Genomic DNA, 22,024 nt, shown 5'->3' on the forward strand with positions numbered 1-22,024 from the left:
AACATAAGGTGTCGGCCTATGCCGACGACCTTATGTTTTCCCTCACTAATCCCAATACCTCCCTTCCAACCCTACTGAGGGAATTTGAACGATATGGTGCACTCTCCAACCTAAAAATCAATTACACCAAATCGGAAGCCATGGGCGTGGGGATACCGCAAACAACTCGCACACCTGCAAGATAGATTTAAACTAAAGTGGACGACGACCGCCCTGAAATATTTAGGCACACACATCCCCCAAACTACCGCACGGGTATACGACCTTAACTTCCCGCCCCTGCTGAGGACGATTCGGGCACTCCTGAACAAATGGCACACGGGACTACATTCCTGGGTAGGCCGTTGCAACATTGTGAAGATGACAATCCTCCCTAAGTTTCTATATCTCATGCAGGCACTGCCGATCCATATCCCTGCATATTTTAAACAAGTACAGTCCACGCTTACCGAATTCATCAGGGCTAAGAAGAGCCCGAGACTTTCAGCTAAACTCTTAGTTTTACCCAAATGCCAGGGAGGCCTTGCAGTACCAGATGTCCGCACCTACCACCACGCAATTCACCTAAGTAGACTGGTGGATTGGTGCCGTAATCAGGAAAACAAGCTTTGGGCGCAGATGGAACAAGACCAGAGCGAGATACCCCTCAATAGAGAGCCTTGGTGCTCCTCGAACCTACCGGCGGACACTAAACGCCACCCACTGATTGGCAATACGCTACGGGTCTGCGCCAGACTTATCGCGCAGGCACATATATCCTCAACCGACTCACCATTGTATCCCATATTGGGGAACCCCCGATTTGCGCCGGGCGTGCGGGATGTGGTCTTTCGGGGGCTGAGCAAGGCGGGCCTCTATCAGGCCTCCCATTTTAGCGTGGGGGGCCGCTGGAGCACTGTTGCGGAGCTCTCTGATCCCGCAGGCCCGTTTCGCTTGGACTTCCTGAGATCCCATCAGCTGGGTCATTTTCTTCGCTCACCAAGGCCTCCGGCTTCCAATGCCCAACCTCTTACAACACTAGAGGAACTCTGCAACACCCCAGGTACCACGTCACATACGCTCTCCCTGGCCTATGGCCTTTTAAACACACCGCGCCCAGATTTTGTACCCCCCGGGTATACTTAAATGGGAGGAGGAACTACACTGTCATTTCGATTAGGCCAAACAACAGCGCATCCTGAGGTTTACGCACAAGTCTTCCATCTGCGCCAAAGCCCAGGAGACCAGCTATAAAATCTTGTCACGATGGTATAGAACCCCAGAGCTCCTTCACAAGTTCTTCCCGGCAACGTCTGACCTTTGTTGGCGTTGCCGGGCCGACAAGGGGACACTCCTGCACATTTTCTGGTCGTGCCCGGCTCTGAGCCGCTTCTGGCGAGTGGTTTGTGAGGTAGTTCAGAAATTTGCAGACCGCAGTGTTCCAGCGGACCCCGCTGATCTTTCTCCTGCATGCCATCTAACATCCCGAGAGAAACGTATACAAGAATCCGTAAGTTAGGACACCTTTTGGATGCAGCCAAGGCCTGCATTCCTCTCCATGGCAGGCCACACTGCCGCCGACGATCCCCCAGTGGATCTCGAAGGTGAGAAGAGATAAAACGCGTGAGAGGATCTTATCCTCCACAGCGACAAAACAGACAGGAAAAATTCACTGATACCTAGGCAACTGTGAATATCTTCATATACTCAGGCTGAGGGCCAAGCCACTGAGGGAGCCCGCGGCGCTGACGTGTGAACGTATACTTCCCGCATCTATCTGCACGCCCTCAGACCATTGCTACTACGGTAAGGGAGACCACAAAGTAAGGGAACCCTCCCCCCCCCTGGGGAGCCTGAATGTGCTCGGAAGTTCAACCCCCGGAGCCCCCCTGCCCCCCCCCATTTCCCCTCTGCTACCCTTGACCGCTCCTTCTTTCCTTCTCTTTCTCTATGTCCTTAGTTCTGACTTTCTACCCTATTGAATAGTACACACACCCTTTTAGGGGGTCTTTCTTGAAATAAAGAGAAAATGTGGGGACCGGTCGCGTGACCCGGATACTTTGCTATAAATTGGCACAGTTGTTATTTTCGTTGTATACCCAATCTATTACGTGTGCTGTGTGAATGGTTGTACCATGTCGGCCTGCGTGGCCTTGTCCCTGTTTACAAATAAACAATTTTGGAAAAAAAAAAAAAAACCTGAACCTTGCTCTTTTAGGGGGTACTTCTGTGATCACCCTTGAGACAGCAAGTGAGCCAAACCTTTGAAGAAGGATGCTTGGAGAGCCTTGAGCTTCGGAACGGAGAAGATGGGATCTCTCGAAATTCCAGTTTGTACCTAGGGATACTGTGGATACTACCCATCTGTCCTGGATTTCGGTCTGCCATGCCGCTGAAAACTGCCAAAGTCGTCCCCCCCACTCGGCTGAGCGGGGGGCGCCTCTTCACAAAAAGGCTTTGGGGTTTCGCACATTTGCTTTTGAACCCCACGGCTTCTTGTTCTTCCGAGTCTGATTTTCTTTGGCCTTTGTGGCTGGCTGAAAATGCCATCGCCACTGGCTGGAGGCAGATCTTCCGGGAGTCAGGGAAAGAGAATGTTTAAAACAAGGACGCTTGTTTTTCTTCTTCTCTGGTAATAGAGTAGTCTTACCACTCAATATCTTTTGGATATATTTTTTACAAATCCTCCTCAAAGAGGCGTTTTCGCCATGAAAAGGGAAACTGGCCAAAAGTTTTTTGCATGGGGCCTCTGCTGACCAATGCTTTAGCCAAAGAATTCTGTGCATATGCACCAGCTGCAGTGTGAGGTGAGAGGCTTGCTGAATCGAATCTCTCATAGCACCTACTGTAAAACATAAGGCTTTCAGCAAATTCTACCAAAATGTGACTTGTTCCGGAGGCATATTCTTCAGTCCCTGTTTTACCTGATCCTTGAGTACCTGACACATACCCACTGCTGCTACAGGTTGGGCAACTGAACCAGCCAAAAGGAAGGATTTTTAGTAAAGATTTCCAATTTCTTTTCCGAAGCTTTTTTAAACACTTGTATGTTTATCCACTGGTCAGGTTTTTATTTACACCCCGTTCCAAATTATTATGCAAATTCTATTTCAGTGTCAAAGATTAAATTTTTTTTTTCAGTTTAACTCATGGATGAAATTGTGTCTCAGAGCTCTTTTGATCACTAAAAACAATCTCGGACATCTGTGATAATTAGATTGCCAGGTGAGTCCAATTAAAGGAAAAAACTACTAAAGGAGGGTGTTCCACATTATTAAGCAGATAATCATTTTTAAAGCAATATGGGAAGAAAAAGCATCTCTCGGCTGCCGAAAACAGTGAAATAGTTCAATGCTTTGGACGAGGTATGAAAACATTAGCAATTTTCACAAAAACGTAAGTGTGATCATCAAGCTATAAGAGATGTGTGGCTGATTCAGAAGCACAGATGGGTTTTGTGCAGATAAAGGCACATTGAGGAAGATTTCTGACAGATCCGTGCATCGGATCAAGAGAGCAGCTGCTAAAATATTACATGGCAGCAAACATATATTTGAAGTCCTCTAGAGTCTTGCAACTGTGCATAAATCTTCAATTAAGCCACCACTAAACCAATGTTCAGAAGCAGAAATGGCTGCATTGGGCAAAAAAATCCATGAAGAATAATTTTCAAACAGTCCTGTTCACTGGTGAGTGCCGTGCAACCCTGGATGGTCCAGATGGATGGAGTAGTGGATGGATGGTTGGTGGACGGCCACCCTGTTCCAAGAAGGCTGCAACGTCAGCAAGGCAGTGGTGGAGTCATGTTTTTGGCCGGAATCATGGGAAGAGAGCTGGTTGGCCCCTTTAGGGCCCCCAAAGCTGTAAAGATGACCTCTGCAAAGTATGTGGAGTTCCTGACTGACCACTTCCTTTCCTGGTACAGAAGGAAGAACTATGCTTTCCAAAATAAAATCATCTTCATGCATGACAATGCACTTTCTCATGCTGCAAAGAATACCTCTGCATCAATGGCTGCTATGGGGATAAAAAGAAGAGAAAGTCATGGTGTGGCCTCCATCCTCCCCCCTGACCTCAATCCTATTGGAGAACCTTTGGAGCATCCTCAAGCAAAATATCTATGAGGGTGCGAGGCAGTTTACATCCAAACAGCAAGCTCTGGTATGCTATTCTGACATCTTGCAAACAAATTCAAAGCAGAAACTGTCCAAAAACTCACAAGACCAATGGATACAAGACTTGTGAAAGCCGCTATCAAATAATGGGTCCTATGTTAAAACGTAATGTGACCTGTTAAAATGTTTAAAAAAATCTTGTTCAAAGTTTGATTGAAATAGCTTTTGATTTCAGTAAATATGCTGCAAACACAACAAATTACAATTTTCAGTTCTTTACAACCTAAAAAAGTGTTTTGAAACCTACTGTGCATAACAATTTGGAACAGTGCATTGTAAAACATGTTATTGTGGCGGGATATCACCTTTTTCATGTGATATAAAAGATTACCATCTGCTGATCAAGAAGGATTTTTGGCTCCCACCTGTGGCCGAATTGTGTTATAACCACCTGCTGCTTACTTTTGTCCTGAAATACTGCAGAGAGAATATTGGGAAATTGAGTGCAGGGAGAAAAGAGACTCCATTTGCCCTGGCTTGATATAGACTACATTACCCAGAGAGCAACTGGGAGAGGGCGGTGTTTGGCACACTCTCTCTGGACCCGCCTCTTCAACTCAGGAGGACACCTGTGCAAGGTGTCCTTCCCGGAAGTCTAGGCTGGAATTGCGGCCTATCTACCGCCCGGGCAGAGTGCCATGAGAAGGAGAGATAGAACCCCTGACTGAGTGATCAGACTGGACTCCAGTACCCCTGCGACTTGTCTGAGAACCGGAGGCTGTTCATCTGAAGGACTGCTATCGGAGATTGTGGACAGAGTGATTCTGTAGGAAAAGCGCTGAACTGGTTGGGTGAGACGGGCACCTGCCCAAGCATACTGACTGCCTTGCAGGAGGGTGGATTGTTGATATTCATCACCGATTTGACTGTTCAGGAAATTTCCACCCGTTACTATTTTTCCCCTTGGATTACAAATTGTTATTTTTTTCTTTGCACGCCAACGGATGCCAACGCATACGTGCACGAACTGTTAAGATAATTTATATTGAGGTTTGGCCTGGCCCGCCAAACCACGTTAGTTAGCTATATTACTCAAAGACTACCTATTTAGTTGTTGCATACTGTTGATATTAATTTTCATACTCGTTGATCGAGTAATTGGGTCTATTACACTGAGTATTGTTAGTAGTGAGAGCTGGGTGAGGCTTGGCAAGGAGGTACATCAGTGTGGATAACTTATTGAGGGGATCCCCTGGCTGCGTCCTTACACAGGTCTGCATAGCCATTATAAATTAAAGTATATTTATTTGTTATTTCTGTTTCTGACTCTTGCAGGGCTCTGCAAGCTGTCTTTTATCCTTTTGCCTGTGTTTCTCTTGCTTTATTCTTTCAAGTTAAGGGTTGGTTAAGCTGAAATTTGTGTACAGTCTCTGTCATCCTGCGAGATCCATACAACTCAAGGTAACACTTAAATTTACATAATTTACTGTGGTGGGTCAGGATATTGTGCCCTCCAACAAACTATTGGGGTCCACAATTCCCACTATACCAGTTGTGCCAAGGGAGGGTTTTGAGCCAATTTCAGGGGATGGCAACCAGAGCGTAGACCCAAAACAAACCAGCAGCTCTTTTGGGGGTAGAGCCACATTATTATTAGGAGGTTTGTTCAATAAAATTTGAATTGTACTCTTAATAGTTGATAACATGAGAATTTATGCTGACTGTTGTTTACATCAATTATTTAGGTAAATGAGAAAAAATATCACTGGCATAATTATTTGGAATAGGTTGTATACAAGAAATAGCTGCATCTACAGTAGGCAGGCTCCACTTCTTGGCAAACTTTTCCTCCATAGGATAAAGAACGTCAAACCTCTTAGGCCGCGTACACACGATAAGTCCATCCGATGAGAACGGTCCAAAGGACCTTTCTCATTGGTTAACCGATGAAGCTGTCTGATGGTCTGATGTGCCTACACACCATCGGTTAAATAACCGATCGTGTCAGAACGCGGTGACGTAAAACACAACGACGTGCTGAAAAAAAATGAAGTTCAATGCTTCCTAGCATGCGTCGACTTGATTCTGAGCATGCCTGGATTTTTAACCGATGGTCGTGCCTACCAACGATCGGTTTTGACCTATCGGTTAGGCGTCCATCGGTTAAATTTTAAAGCAAGGTCTAATTTTTTTGACCGAAGGTTAACTGACCGATGGGCTCCACACACGATCGGTTTGGACCAATGAAACGGTCCTTTAGTCCGTTTTTGCCCGATCGTGTGTACGCGGCCTTAGAAGGTGAGAAACGCTTATCTGGATGTTGCCAGTCTGCGTAAATTAGTTTTTCTAGTAACGGATGAACCGGAAAAGAGCATGCCCCCTGCAGGGATTTTAATGAACTCAGGGAGGAGACAGGTGATTCAGTTAACTTGGAAGAGGTTAACCTGAATGCAGAACGCAGCATAACATTGCACCCTGATCCATCCGACTCCTCATCCTTATCCTCTGCAGGTGTTATCTCATCCTCATCCTCAGATTTTTCTGAAAGGGGATCTAGAACAACAGAAGGAGATCTGCTTTGCTTCTTGTCCTTTGGGATACCGTAGTGATTCTCCCCTCTAAGTTGTCCAGAGCTGCGGCCAAAGTATCCTCAGTGACATATGCAGGCCCAGGTACCACTGGGGAAGTTGCTACTCCTGACAGTGGCAATAGCTCATCCTGTACAGGTGCTTCAGAAATTACAGTAGAGGAAGGTACTGAGCAGGCACGTTGGTATAAAATAATTCTGCGCCAACCTAAATGAAAAAAATAGGATTGTTTGTACTTACCGTAAAATCCTTTTCTGTGTCGTCCATGGACGGACACAGCCTTCACAAATCTTGACATATGGGTTATGTTCCTGTTCATAGGAAGAGGACTAGGCAGAACATGTTAGATATTTAAAAACATCTTACTTTAACAGAGTTGAACAGTGCCACCCAGGGGGCGGTCCCTCCAGACATAAACCTCCGCCCTGCAGCCTCAGTTCGTAAGAAGCAGTACAAACTTAAAAAAGAAGGGGTGGGTGCTGTGTCCGTCCATGGACGACAGAGAAAAGGATTTTACGGTGAGTACAAAAAATCCTATTTTCTCTTTTCGTCCATGGACGGACACAGCCTTCACAAATCTTGACACATGGGACGTCTACAAGCAGTGCAAAAAAAAAAAAAAAGGAGGGGTGGGAACAGTATCAAGAAAAACAAACAACTTCATCCCAAAACAAGCAGAGCTCCTCAACGGAGGAGGTGCAACTTTAAACAGCCGCCTGCAAAACCTTGCGGCTGAAGGAAGCATCAGAGGATGCACTCACATCAACCTTGTCAAATTTGGAGAAGGTGTGCACTGACGACCAAGTCGCCGCTTTGCCCACCTGCGAGACAGGCGCTTGATGTCGGAAAGCCCAGGAAACACCAATTGCCCTGGTTGAATGTACCGGAAAAGGGGGTGCCCGTCCCTTAAGCATAGGCCTGAATGACGGTTTGCCTGATCCACTGAGAAATGGTGGCTGACAAGACCGCCAGGCCCTTTTGTGGACCAGACAGTGACAAATAGAGCGTCAGACCTCCGAAACGGAGCCGTAGCAGACAGGTACACCCGCAAGGCACGTACCACGTCTAAAGTATGAAGCGCAACCTCTTTAGGATGCGCCGGCCGAGGACACAAGGATGCAAGTACAATGTCCTCGTTAAGGTGGACGGCCGAAACCACCTTTGGAAGAAAGGAAGGCTGCGGGCGCAGCACTGCCTTAACCGTAATGGAGGACCGAGTATGGCGATTTGCAAGACAAGGCCACCATTTCAGAAACGCGTCTGACAGAAGTAATGACCACTAAAAAAGGCCACCTTTTGAGAGTGTGTCGAGAGGAATTTCTCTGGTATTTTCTAAGGGAGGTTCCAGAAGAACCCGAGAGCACCAGATTCAAATCCCATGGAGGAAGAGGTGGTCTAATAGGGGGAAGCACATGACGAACCCCCTGCACAAAGGTACCCCCACCAGGGAATGGGCCGCCAAAGGCCATTGAAAGAAATCTGCCCCTTAATGGTGCATAAGGCAAGTTTCTGATCTACTCCACACTGTAAAAACAGCAGGACCCTGGAAACCGAATACATCCGTGGACGTCACCTCATCTCTTCGCACATAGAGATGTAGGCTTTCCAGGTGCGATGGTAGATCTTCCTGCCCTCAACATGGTTGAGATGACCGAGTCCGAAAGACCTTGGTCCCTCAGCACCTGGCTTTCAATAGCCATGCCATTCAAGCCAGCGACTGTAAAGCAGGGCGAAGTATGGGACCTTGAGACAGAAGGTCTTCCCGCACTGGCAGCCGCCAGGGTGCTTCCACCACCAGGCGCACACAAGATCGATGTACCAAGGACGCTGGGGCCAATCTGGAGCGATTAGAATCATCGGGATCCCCTCGCTCTCCACTCTGCGGAGCAGACGAGGAAGCAACTTCAGTGGGGGAAAGGCATAAATTAGCAGATACTGACCCCACAGGGCCAGCAACGCGTCCGATGCATCTGCCCAGGGATCTCTGGACCTGGCCATGAACCTCGACACCTTGTGATTGAGGTGACAAGCCAGTAGATCCACGTCCGGTGTGCCCCACCTCCTGCAAAGGAGTTGAAACACCTCCGGATGCAATGACCATTCCCCCTGGTCCAGCATCTGGCAACTTATGTAGTCCGCCTGCCAGTTTTCTACGCCCAGAATGAAGACGGCTGACAGAGCCGGCACGTTTGTTTCCACCCACTGCAGGCTGTGAGCAACCTCGGAATCTGCAGCCGAGCTCCATGTTCCCCCCTTATGGTTGACATAAGCCACCACCATGGCATTGTCCGACTGAATCCCGATTGGGTGACCTTGCAACCTCTTCGACCATGAGGAGAGACACAGCCTGATCGCCCGAAGTTCCAGGACATTGATCGGCAGATGGGATTTTTCCAGAGTCCAGCGACCCTGGGCTGACTCGACGCCCCAGACACCACCCCAACCTGTGAGGTTGGCGTCCGTCGTAATCACCACTGAAAGAGGAGAAACGACTTCCCGGACGGAAGAGCCGGGGATCTCAGCCACCAATTCCGAGAGACTGACTAGGTGACCTACATGAACCTGGCAAACCAGAGACAACGGAGATCTGTTCCATTTGGACAGGATCTCCCTCTGCAATACTCGAGTGTGGAATTGGGCATACAGTACCGCCTCAAAAGGAGGCTAACATGAGGCCCAGGACTAGCATGCAAAAAACGGAGAGACGACCATTTTCGAGATGCCAACAGCTTCACCGCAGACTGGAGAGTCTGCAATTTCTCCAAGGGAAGGAAGACTCTTGCCTTCGAGGAGTCCAGAATAAACCCTAGGTACTCCAAACGCTGAGTCGGTACAAGGACTGACTTCTGGATGTTCAACACCCAACCAAATTCTCGGAGGGTCTGGCTGGCAATAGACACTTGAGCTTTACTGAACTTACCCATAAGGAATTAAATATTTTAAATTTAGGTCTTAAATGTGCTCCTAAGAAATCTCTCAACAAATTTGACGTCTATATGAATATTCACAAATATATCCGAAAATTTAATATTAAAAAATATTTTCTAAATAGTGGTCCGAGTAGTAATTATCCAGCCAATACCAATATCATAGGGGTAGACAGTTGTTTGAAAAACAGGTCTTTGTTTAACCCCCCAAATTCCGCTAATCAACATGTGGAAGTATTTAAAAACTTGGTTTTGAAGGATTTGGATTAAGTGGTTATTAACCACTTGCTTACTGGGCACATATACCCCCCTCCTGCCCAGGTGAAATTTCAGCTTCCGGCACTGTCGCTTTAACTGACAATTGCGCGGTCATGCGACGTGGCTTCCAAACAAAATTGACGCCCTTTTTTCCCCCCACAAATAGAGCTTTCTTTTGGTGGTATTTGATCACCTCTGCGGTTTTTATTTTTTGCGCTATAAACAAAAAAGCAACAATTTTGAAAAAAAAACAATATTTTTTACTTGTTGCTATAATAAATAGCCCATTTTTTTTTTCTTTAAATGTTTCTCAGTTTAGGTCGATACGTATTCTTCTACATATTTTTGGTCAAAAAAAAAAATAAAAAAATAAATCGCAATAAGCGCTATTATGGGACAGAATTATTATTATTATTTGTTTTCTTCTTTACTAGTAATGGCGGCGATCTGCGATTTTTTATTGGGACTGCGACATTATGGCGGACACATCGGACACTTTTGACGCCATTCACATTTATACAGCGATCAGTGCTATAAATATGCACTAATTACTGTATAAATGTGACTGGCATTGAAGGGGTTAACACTAGGGGGTGAGGAAGGGGTTAAATGTGTACCTGTATTGTGTTCTAACTGTGGGGGGAGGGGGTTGACTGGGGGAGGTGACCGATGCTATGTCCCTATGTACAAGGGACACAGATCGGTCTCCTCTCTCCCCTGACAGGACGTGGAACTCTGCTTGCTTGCGCGCCCCCCAGTGGCCGGAGGAATCCAGAATTCAGAGCCACCGTGAAGCCGTCATTTGACAATGGCCCGGGGCTCAGGTGGTTAAAAATAATATTAACCCTTTACATATCCAAGAAGGTATTGAGTCACTACAAGAAAGAAAAAACATAATTATACGACCAGCAGACAAAGGGGGTGGGGTTGTCATATTGGATAAATCCTATTAGGACACCCAACTTGCCAATATGCTGTCTGATGAAATTACTTATGTTAAAGAATAACCCCACCAATGCATATCATGCAGATTTACAAAAAAATTGTGGATATGGGGGGGAAGGAGAAAAGAGTTCTCACTAAAAAAGAACACAAATATCTTTCACCCGGTTTTTGTAGAGTGCCCACTATTTATACACTACCCAAAGTGCATAAAGATTCCATCAGACCCCCGGCTCGTCCTATCGTTAATAGCATAGGCTCTAACAGCTAGATTAGGCCAATATTTGGACACTTTTCTCCAAGCCAGTGTATTAAAGACCAAAGCCTACTTAAAAGGACACTAAGTGTTTTTTTACAACTTATTAACGATATTGACCTAACGGGGAAGACTAATATATATCTGGTAACAGCAGATGTGTCATCATTATATACTATCATTTAACATAATGATGCACTGCTAGCACTCATGATGATCTCTCTGGGCCAGTCCTTGGATTTTTGCTTACCTATTCTTCATCTGGGAAGGAAGCGAGTCATCTTTGCTAGAATTCTTGGATGAATTGAATAGTAATAAAAATAAATATTAAACTAGAATATGAGTTCAGCAATGAACATATTCACTTCCTGGATGTTGATGTTAGATTACAGGGTACATCTTTGATTACAACTATTTACTTTAAACCAACCGATAGAAATAGTTATTTGCCATTGACCAGTGGACACCATCCAAACTGGTTAACAAATATACCAAAAGGTCAGTTGATGAGAGTAAAACGCAATTGTACTACTGATGATGATTTTATTACTCATTCTAAAGTCATAAAAGAGATTTATACAAAAAGGGTACAGTGAGCAAAACCTGGATAAAATTGTAAGAGAATTGGTAGAGGCCCCAAGAGACTTGTGTCTCACTAATAATGATCACCCTATCAATTCTAAGCAGGAGTGGGTTTTTCTATCCAATTTCCATACTCAATATAAAGACATTGAATTTTTTTTAACGGCACTGGCATGTTGTATGTTAAGATAGATTACTACACCAAACGCTACCAGTGACACCTCAGTTTATTTATCGGAAAGCGCCAAATTTTGGTGACAAAGTTGTTCGATCCACCAGTAAGGAAAAGTATGTGCTGGCAATTAACAGGGTTCTATTCTTGCAGGAAATGTAGCCCTTGTTTATTAGTTAATAACCCTATTAGAGGTCTGTCAGAATTTGTATCAACAGGAAATAATAAAACTTGTAAGATTACTGAATTCATTACATGTAACACTACGCATGTTGTGTATATGCTACAAAGCCCATGAAATCTCATGTACGTAGGCCGCACTAAAAGAAAATTGAGAATCCGTATTGCAGAGCACCTACACAATATAGAAATAGGATTCAAATACCAAAGTGTATCCTTACATTTCAAAAAGTATCACAACCAAGACCCCTCATGTTTGAAGTTTTGGGGAATTGATTGCATCCATCCTAATTGGAGGGGATCTAATATGACGAGAGAAATATCGAAGAGAGAAACACGATGGATATTTTTTATGGATGCGCTGACTCCAAAGGGTATGAATGTGGAGTTGGACGTAAACTGTTTTATTAGCGATTATTAATGTTTATATTAATTACAGATTATATATATATATATATACACACACACACACACACACACATACATACATACACACATATATATTTTTTTCTAATGACATTTTAATAATGATATTTTAATAATGGTCTTTTGTAGGTATAGGTCTATTTATTAGCCATCATATAGATTTATATATCCCATATTTAGTGATTATGATGTATAAGGGGTTTGTTTTGTAATTATCATATAGGTGTGTGTATTTATACACACATATTTTATAGACGTAGGGCTTTTAGCTTGTATTATATCTGTTCACCTTTACTCAGCACGTTAATGATATTGCAAAATGTGTGCGTATTAATAACGTGTTATTTTTATTATTTCATATGATTAGCCCTGCTTTAAATGGGTAGAAAGCAGCATTTCCAGGTTCCGATAGGGGGCTTAGAACGAGCGCTTATACTGTTACCTAGGCGATAGGCTAATTAGTGATGAGCTATCAGGGCGGGTGTCAAGTCAAATCCGCCTTGTATTAGACAAATCAGCCGTAAAAGGAGCAGTATATAAATAAGATGTGTGCAGTCGTATATCCATGCCCACAGATGTCAAGTGAATGACGAAACGCGTCTGGGTTGGATAGAGTGACTATCGATCAAGTGACGTCAGCGCGCCGATCGGCACTGGCGTGTGCTAGTGTGTTGGGGTTTACAAACAGAGGGAATCGGTGGACGCCGTCCTGATAGCCCATGATCCGAGACCGTGATGAGCCACTAATGTGATGTATTGCCTGTTTTAAATGTAAAGATTCTTTGGCTTGAGAGGATTGGATTCCAAGTATTTGAGATACCTATTGCTGTGATTATATAACGCTCATATTCCAGCGTTGTCTGGTAAGAGTTTTCCCCTGCCTATCTCACGAGTGGTGGTGTTGGTAACAGAAGGATAGGACTGGCTTTGATCTGCAGGATCCACTTTCTTTGCTTTAATCACGGACGGGGTCTTTTCTGAATACTTTGGACTTGTTTTATGTTATATATCAGTTAATTAATTTTATTCAGGAGCGCTGCTTAATATATATTGTTTTATAATATATGTGCTGTGTTTTAATAGACACATCTACCTCTAATTCTGAGCCAGAAGCTGCTTTCAGAAGATCGTCTAAGTAGCCCACGATGGCAATGCCTCGCGGTCTCAACAAAGCTAAAATTCGGGGCAAGCACCTTGGTGAAAACTCTTGGTGCTGATGCTAGGCCAAAGGGAAGAGCCACAAACTGATGGTGGTCTTTGCCAATCGCAAAATGCAGAAACCGCTGGTGTCCTGTGCAAATTGCGACATGAAAGTATGCGTCCTTGATGTCCAAAGACGCCAGAAAGTCCCCCGGATGGAGCGCAGCCACCACCGAACAAATTGATTCCATATGGAACTTTCGCACTCTTACAAAGGCATTTAGGGCTTTGAGGTCCAAGATTGGATGGACTCCGTCCTTTGGGACCACAAACAGATTAAAAAAAACCTTGAAACCTCTCGTCCCCCGGGACAGGTAAAATTACCCTGCAACTCAGCAAGTCTTGCACTGCCCCCAATAGGGCAGACTGACGAGCCGGAAGGAGAGGGAGATTTGAGAGAAAGAACCTGTTTGGCGGACAGGAAAGAAACTCGATCTTGTACCCCGAAGTGACCACCTCACAGAACCACTGGTCGGAGAGCAGGGAGGTCCACCGAGCTGTCAACCTGCAAAGCCGTCCCCCCACCCATGAGTCGGGTGGGGGCAAAACTTCATGTGGTGGCGGGTTTGGTTGCCGGTTTGTTTGGCTTACACACCCAGGGATGCTTCTGTCCCCCCGCCGAGCCTTTGTGAGCCTGGGAGGGTCTACACGCAGGCCCTGACTGACGAAAATACTGCTTCTGTGTGGGAAAGGAAGGGCGCGGCTCCTTCCCCTTGGTGGAAGGAGGGAGGAGAGTGCTCTTGCCTCCAGTGACATCTTTAATAATGTTGTGCAGCGAGGTACCAAAAAGTCTCCCACCCTTGAAGGGTAAATCTGCCAAAGCTTTTTTGGATGCCTGGTCAGCGGACCAGCATTTCAGCCAAATCAGGCAGTGCAATACCACCGCAGATACAAAGGCTCTGGAGATCAAGGGGGCTGCATCCAGAGTGGCATCACAGACATATACAAGGCCCTGGACCAACTGGTCGGCCAGTCTTACACACTCTGGAGGAAGCTGATGCTCCTCCACAGTCTGGTGCAAAATCTTTGCCTATTCAGTGAGAGTCTGAGACACCAAAGTTGCAGCCAAAATAGGTCGCAACACAGACCCCAGCATGGTAAACATGGAGCGGGGCACCGCCTCGGGCCTCCTATCAGTATGATCCTTGAAAGCAGGGGTCCCTTCAATAGGGAGAGTGGTTACCTTATTCAACCGAGCGACCGGGGGGGTCTATGACCGGAGGAGAAGCCCATTTTTTCAAAAGGCTTTCCTCAAAAGAATAATGGACCGCCAGGCGCTGAGGGGCCACAAAAGGACTTCTGCGGCTTTTCCCATTCATTATCTATGAACTTATCAAAGAAGGAAAAACTTTTACAGAGTGGTCCAATTTGTGCGACCCAAAGGAGACTGACCCCTCTGAACGCCTCAGCTGCACCATCCAGCTTAAGATAGTCCCTCACAGCATTAATTAGCGCACTGACAAGTGCCCTGTCCTGCACTGACGAGGGGTCTTTCTCACAGGTAAGGTCCTGGTCCACATCTTCCGACAACCCAGAATCAGGGTCCTGTGCCGCAGCCAGGCCCGGGTCTGAGTCAGAGCATTCCCCTGGAGATGGCGGGCACAGGGGGGTGCTTTTTACACCCCTTACGCTGCTTCCACCCTGGCAACAAATGATTCCAGGACTGCCGACAAAGTGTCCATGGGAACCGCAGGTGCACCAGCTGCCACGTCTGGCATGTTTGGGGAAGAAGGACCAGACACTGACTCCAAAACACCACAGACAGCTCTCAGTGACCGATTCCAGACCTGAAAAGTCCACCCTCCTTGCTGCACTGACCGGGGGGGGGGGGGGGTTACCCAGGGGACTCACCAACCCAGCAAGAAACTGCTCCCGGCCGCTTCTCGCCCTCTGTAAACAGCGTGTGTGTGAGGAAAATCTGTGAGGAGAATTGTGCTGCGTGCCGTTCGGGCAGCCAACACTAGAGGCCAAAAACCCACACAAAAATGTCCGACAGAGAAAAATAGGGCGCGACCACAAGAAAATGGCCATCCGCAAAATCAACCTGTGCCACAGTGCGGCCACGACAAAATGGCCACCAATGGGAAAATACAATGGAAAGCAGCAGGCATACTATTAATTGCGTTGACGCCGCCAAAATGGCAGCGGAGCACCGTGATGTGGATGTGAAGGCCGAGGTGGGGACTTACCCGAGGCAGAGCACCCCCCAGAAAAAATGGGCCCCAACACCCCACTGGGACCCGGAGTCACCCCACAATTCTGCACCGGTCGTAGCGAGCCCTTTAGAGCAGAAGGGGAAATGTGAAAGAGTGCAGGGAAAGGAAGGATAGGAGAACCCCCTAGTCCCAGAAATGCCCAGCTGTTCCAACCCGCCGAGGCAGGAGGAACCGTACTTACCCATCCATGCAAGGACCTGCTGGTGCGATCCTAACAGGCCTACAACCGAGTTGGAGTAGCTGTCGGCCCGGTCCACTGAGTGAGACAGCAAACAGCCCAGTCATATGTGGACCCTGGAGCAAAAAAAGGCCACCCCTGGAGCCATGGGGTATGTTGTGGCTGACCCAGCGCGTAGCTAAGGTCTGCTCACGCTCGATGGCCGGACTGGGGAGACTACAAGGATCTATATTATCCAGCCTGACATTCAGCCGGGAGTTGATAGAAGAATCTGAAAAAATAAAATAAAACATTTCTTCAGGGCACTGGGCCCAAAGGGAGCCACGTCTTTCTCTGCTAGGCAGAAGAAAACTGAGGCTGCATGTTGCAGGGCAGAGGGTTATTAACTCTGTTAAAGTAACATGTATTTAAATATCTAACATGTTCTGCCTAGTCCTCTCCTATGAACAGGAACATAACCCATATGTCAAGATTTGTGAAGGCTGTGTCCATCCATGGACGAAAAGAGAAATAGTATTTGTGGCACTGTACTGCTAAGCTGCACCCCTAATAATGAAGTAAATACCTTTTATCTATGAGTGCTGCAAGTGGTAGGGGGCGCTAGTGAATACATATATTGGTAATATATAATACAACAAATAATTGAATCTTGTGACAAATGTGATTAGTGTTAGTATTATTTGTGATGAGATATTGTCCATTAGGCAATAAATTGCCAAAGCAATAATTATATAAAGTCCCCCAAAAAATTGTAACAAAGTGCTTCAGATCCGATCGAAAAACCATCAACAAACAGATCCTCGCTGCGATAGATAATTTCTCCACCAAGTGCAATCTTAATCCTTCACCAAACCACTTGAAGTTACGACACCCGAAGTGCACATGAAGTAGATTGTGCTTACCAGACTTTATGGACCTATATAAAAAGAGGGTCACAGCCGCTTTAGCAGGATAGTGCCAGCACACATATGATCTGACAGGAGTCAATGCAGTGACCTATTGCCTCCGATTTCAAAGATAGGACATGAAACACAAATAGGAAACTTCCATAGTGCAAACCATTTATTTAAAAATACTTGAATAAAAACGTTGGCCCGAATGGCAGCTTACATTAACCACTTAAGGGCCCCTTCACGCCGATATACGTCGGCAGAATGGCACGGCTGGGCACATCAATGTATATGTATGTTGTCCTTTAAGCCCAGCCGTGGGGTCGCGGTCCGAAGTTCCGTGACCACGGGACTCGCGGACCCGATCGCCGCTTTTGTTTGGGAGGCCACGTCGCACGACCGCGCGATTGTCAGTTAAAGTGACGCAGTGCCGAATCGCAAAAAGGGGCAAGGTCCTTTAGCTGCATTTTGGTCCGGGTCTTAAGTGGTTAAAAGGTGCCCATCCCAGCACTGGTGCTGCAGGCTTGTCAGTAAACACAGATTTCTCCACCCCTGTGGCGGCGTGCGTTCCACCAGCTGCTCTCTCTACCCAGAAGGACCGGATGGGATGTAAAGCATAGTACACGTGACCAGGCTACGCCGCCAAAAGCAGGCACGGCTAGAGCCCCGTTTCAGACTGCGGTGCTTTCTTGTCTCTCAGTCCCTGAATTCTTTCTAAGGGAAGACATACTACTAAGCAAAAGCCAAGGTACAATGCATATATTACTGTGCTCAGTTTAGCAAGCTACATAAAGTATGCAACTTAAACACACAGTTTCATACATAGAGTAGGCGTCTCTCTTGGGAGTGCCCCACCAACCACATAGAGCTTACGTGCCCCCGTAATGTTGCTGTGTCCCAAGTAGAGAGCTGCTGGCCTTTGAGTCCCTTTGTGGCTCCTGTATTGAGCGCCATTTTTCGAACCAACGTGGGCACGCTTGCGACCCTGCTCCTCCCCCTGCCGTCATGGGGTAAGGGGAGGCTCCTCCTGCCCGATGCTGCATGTCCCCATGCCTTCTGAAGTTCTTACCCGGTGTCTAGAGGAGAGAACGACGGCCGTTCTCATGGCAGAGCTCTGCAGCGGAGAAAGTGTGCTCGTCAGTGGGATCTGACACTGTTTGGAGCATGGTGAGTGCAACTCAGCTCTCTACTCCCTCTAGTGGCGGAAAAAAGAGAAGACACCTTACTCAATATTAGGAAAAGTGCTAAAGATTATGCTTTTTTCTTACCTTTATCCCTGCCGCAGGTTTTTCTGCTGAAAATCAGACAGAACCAATCTTCACCCATCACAGCAGGTTTTGTGTGCCAACCTTCAGGGATATGGGTTCCTACTTAAAGAAGACCTCTCCCCTGGACCTTGTAAAAGACTCTTACCAGGACTTTTAGCATAAGTAGCGAAAGTGCTGGACCCTAGAGCCCAGGCCTCCGAAAAGAGACATTACAGGCGACGCCTCATGCATGAGGCCCAGATCCCATCCAGTTTTAGCGTAAATTATTTGGCATCTTGGATGGATTCGAAAGCATAGCTCCTTTTACCCCCAGAGGGTCTCTTTAGCAGAGCTTTCCTTTAGCAAATCCTACTCACGTCCAACACCTTAGACACTGGTGAAAAAACTGAGGTACTTCCCTGATGGGAGGGATTATATGGAGGGGAACAGTCTTTAATTGGTTGTGCCAGTGTCCAATCACCGCTGGTGACCCTTAACACATTATGTAATGACTGGCTCTGTCCGCCGTGGTGTACAATAAAGAGAAAAAAATATATATTTTTTCTATAAAACAGGGAAGGGTTACCACCCTTGTAATGTTTGTTTTGCCGTCTATGCCCCTGTTCAGAAGAATTCACCACACTTTCTGTCCCTGTGACAATTGGATTCTGATCATTTTGGGTTGTTGTGGAAACAAGGATTGGTGACAAAACTTCAGTGGAGACACCTTTTTCCCATAATAACTTTTTACAGGAGTGAATTCCCCATCCTAGGGTCAGATTTCCTCTCACTTCCTGTTGTCTCCTTCCGTTTGCAAGTATGAGTCGTATGCAAGTCTGATGTACGCAACTCTAGGACTGCCTGTATTTCTATATACACACACTAAATATATATTTTTTTATTCCTGATGTACATGACACGCGTACAAATCAACAGTGTTTGGTCAGCCAATCAGTTTCAGTCACTGGCATTTCAGAGGGACTTTTGAGCTGTTAAAACTATCATCATGGAAGCACAGATCTTGATTAGAACACACATTATTGCATGGATGGAAGCTACCTAGATACATAATATAGATCTAGGCTGGCCACAAGGAGTATTTTGAATGGGATTCTGATCATTGTAATATTTACAAATACTCTGCTAGACTTTGTCATCTGTTCTGGGATAAATGTCTCACTGGAAAACCAAGTTGCTGTGGGAAAATTTTCTTGGATTATACTATCAGTTATATGGTGGGATAATACCAATTATTAGCCATCACACATATCTTTACAACAGTTATGTTACAATTAGAGCTCAGAAACTTGGGCAATTTTTTTTTTAATATGTTTTAGGGTGATATATATAGCTATGGATATATATAGATATCTATATATAAATAATTACTGTGTTCTAAATTTCCGGTTTCGAAGAACTTTCTGTTCACTGCCTGACAATGTGACCATTCACAGTTTCACATAATGCATACACAAATATCAATACATACGTATTTGCTTCAAAAATCTTTTCTTTGGATTCCTCTCCAGAATATTCATTTCTCTTTCTTAATCTGGAAGGTGAACGATAAGGCCCCGTTTGTACTAAAACGCTTTCATCAATTTCTCTCTTTACAGTTTCAACTCCCTAAAAGAAAAAAAACACAACATGAAAGCTTTGTTTTTTTCATACAATATATCACATACACATAAAACAACTGGTCAAGAAAATGGAATTGTGTGTACAAATCTAAAAGACTATTGAGGGACAGAAGTACTTACTCAGTTACCATGTGTATGTAGCGCGACCCTTAACAGTAGGTGAAATGTAATCCAGTCCTTATAGCCTATATGACACCTTCTTGACCTTGGGGTTATATCGCCACCTTTAAGAGTAGGACTAGGCAGAAACAAAAAACAAATGGATTTTTGTACTTTTCTCTGAAGTCCATGGACAGACACAGCTGCCTTATACTCTGGACTGTAGGTTATGTTCCGTCTATTAGGAGAGGACTAGGCAGACATGTTAATGGTTAAAACATGTAAACTTTAGCAAAGCTGAAACAGCCCCGCCAAGGGGGATGTCCCTCTGGTCATAACCCCTCACACCGCAATAAGCAGCTCAGTTTGTCAAAAAGCAGTACAAAACTCAAAAAAAGTAGGGGTGGGTGCTGTGTCCGTCAATGGACTTCAGAGAAAATAGTATTTTTTGTACTCACCGTAAAATCCTTTTCTCTGAGTCCATGGACAGACACAGCTCCTTAAATCTTGACAAGTGGGTTATGTTCCCTGTTTACAGGAGAGGACTAGGCATAAACATGTTAGATAATTAAATACATGTTACATTAACAGAGTTGAACAGCCCTGCCCAGGGGGCGATCCCTCCAGACATAACCCTCCTCACTGCAGCATGCAGTCAGAGTTCATAACAAGTAGTACTAACCTAAAAAGGAGGGGTGGGTGCTGTGTCCGTCCGTGGACTCAGAGAAAAGGATTTTACGGTGAGTACAAAAAATCCTATTTTCTCTTATCGTCCATGGACGGACAACAGCTCCTTAAATCTTGACAAGCGGGACGTCCCCAAGCAGTGTCAAAAACGAGGGGTGGGAAATATATCAGTAAAGCCAATTTTAACTGCACCCCAAAACAAGCAGAGCTCAACGGAGGAGGTGCAACTTTAAACAGCCACCGGCAAAAACTAGCGGCCGAAAAAAAGCATCAGAAGATGCACTCACAGCAACCATGTAAATTCTGGAAAAAGCGTGAATGGACGAGCAAGTCGCCGCCTCGCACACCTGTGAGACCGAAGCATGATGTCGGAAAAAAAAAACAGGAAGCAGCAATTGCCCTGGTCGAAAGTGCCGTGACCGGAAATGGTGGTCGACGAGACCGCCAGGCCCTTTTGTGGACCAGACACCGACACAAAAGAGAGTCAGAACTCCGAAACTAAACCGTAGCAGGCTGGTACACCCGCAAAGTGCATACTACGCCTAAAATATGAAAGGCAACCTCCGTAGGATGCACCGGCCAAGGACAGAAGGATGGAAGAACAATGTCCTTATTCCGGTGAAAGGCCGAAACCACCTTCGGAAGAAGGGAAGGTCGCGGGCGCACCACCACCTAATCCTTATGGAGGATCAAGCATGGCGGCTTGCAAGACAAGACCGCCAACTCAGAAACCCCTCTAACAGAGGTAAAGGCCACTAAAGGGGCCACCTTCTGAGATAATGTCAAGAGAAAATCTCTCTGATGTTTCCAAAAGGAAGGTTCCTGAAGAACCGAGAGCATGAGAGTCAAAACTCATGGGGGAAGAGATGGGCCAAGAGGGGGAAGTATATGACAAACCCCCTGCACACAAAAAGGGACCCACCAGGGAACGGGCCGCAAAAAGGCCACTGAAAACATAGCCAAGGCTGAAATCTGCCCCCAAACGGTGCTTTAAGCAAGTTTTAGATCCACTCCAAGCTGTAAAAACAGCAGGACCCTGGACCCCGAGTACGTCCGTAGATCCTCCGGAAGAAGACTACCGTGCCCTCAGCATTGTTGAGATGACCGAGTCGGACAGACCCCGGTCAGTTAAAATCCGGCTTCCAATGGCCATGTTGAGCAAGTCAGTGACTGTACAACAGGAGGAAGTATGGGACCTCGAGACAGAGGGACCTCCCGCCCTGGCAACTGCCAGGGTACCTCCGCTACCAGGCGCCCGATATCAGCGTACCAAGGACGCCACAGTCAATCTGGGGTGATTATATTCATCGGGATCTCCTCAGCCTCCACTCTGTGGAGCAGCCGAGGAAGCAACTACAATGGAGGAACGGCAAAAAGTCGCCGATACAGACCCCACAGGGCCACCAGCACGACTGACGTGTCTGTACCAGATCACTAGACCT

General features: G+C 46.0%; 1 protein-coding gene across 1 annotated transcript in view; it reads right to left on the reverse strand.

The window, feature by feature from the left end:
- The window catches only part of TIMM44 (translocase of inner mitochondrial membrane 44), a 750,397-nt gene that overhangs the window by 313,581 nt on the left and 414,792 nt on the right, over positions 1-22,024 (reverse strand). Inside the window, 1 exon segment of the mRNA XM_040322529.1 lies at positions 19,646-19,782. Coding sequence (XP_040178463.1) covers positions 19,646-19,782 — 137 coding nt within the window.

This window comes from Rana temporaria, chromosome 1 (assembly GCF_905171775.1).
Source record: "Rana temporaria chromosome 1, aRanTem1.1, whole genome shotgun sequence".
Taxonomy (NCBI): domain Eukaryota; kingdom Metazoa; phylum Chordata; class Amphibia; order Anura; family Ranidae; genus Rana; species Rana temporaria.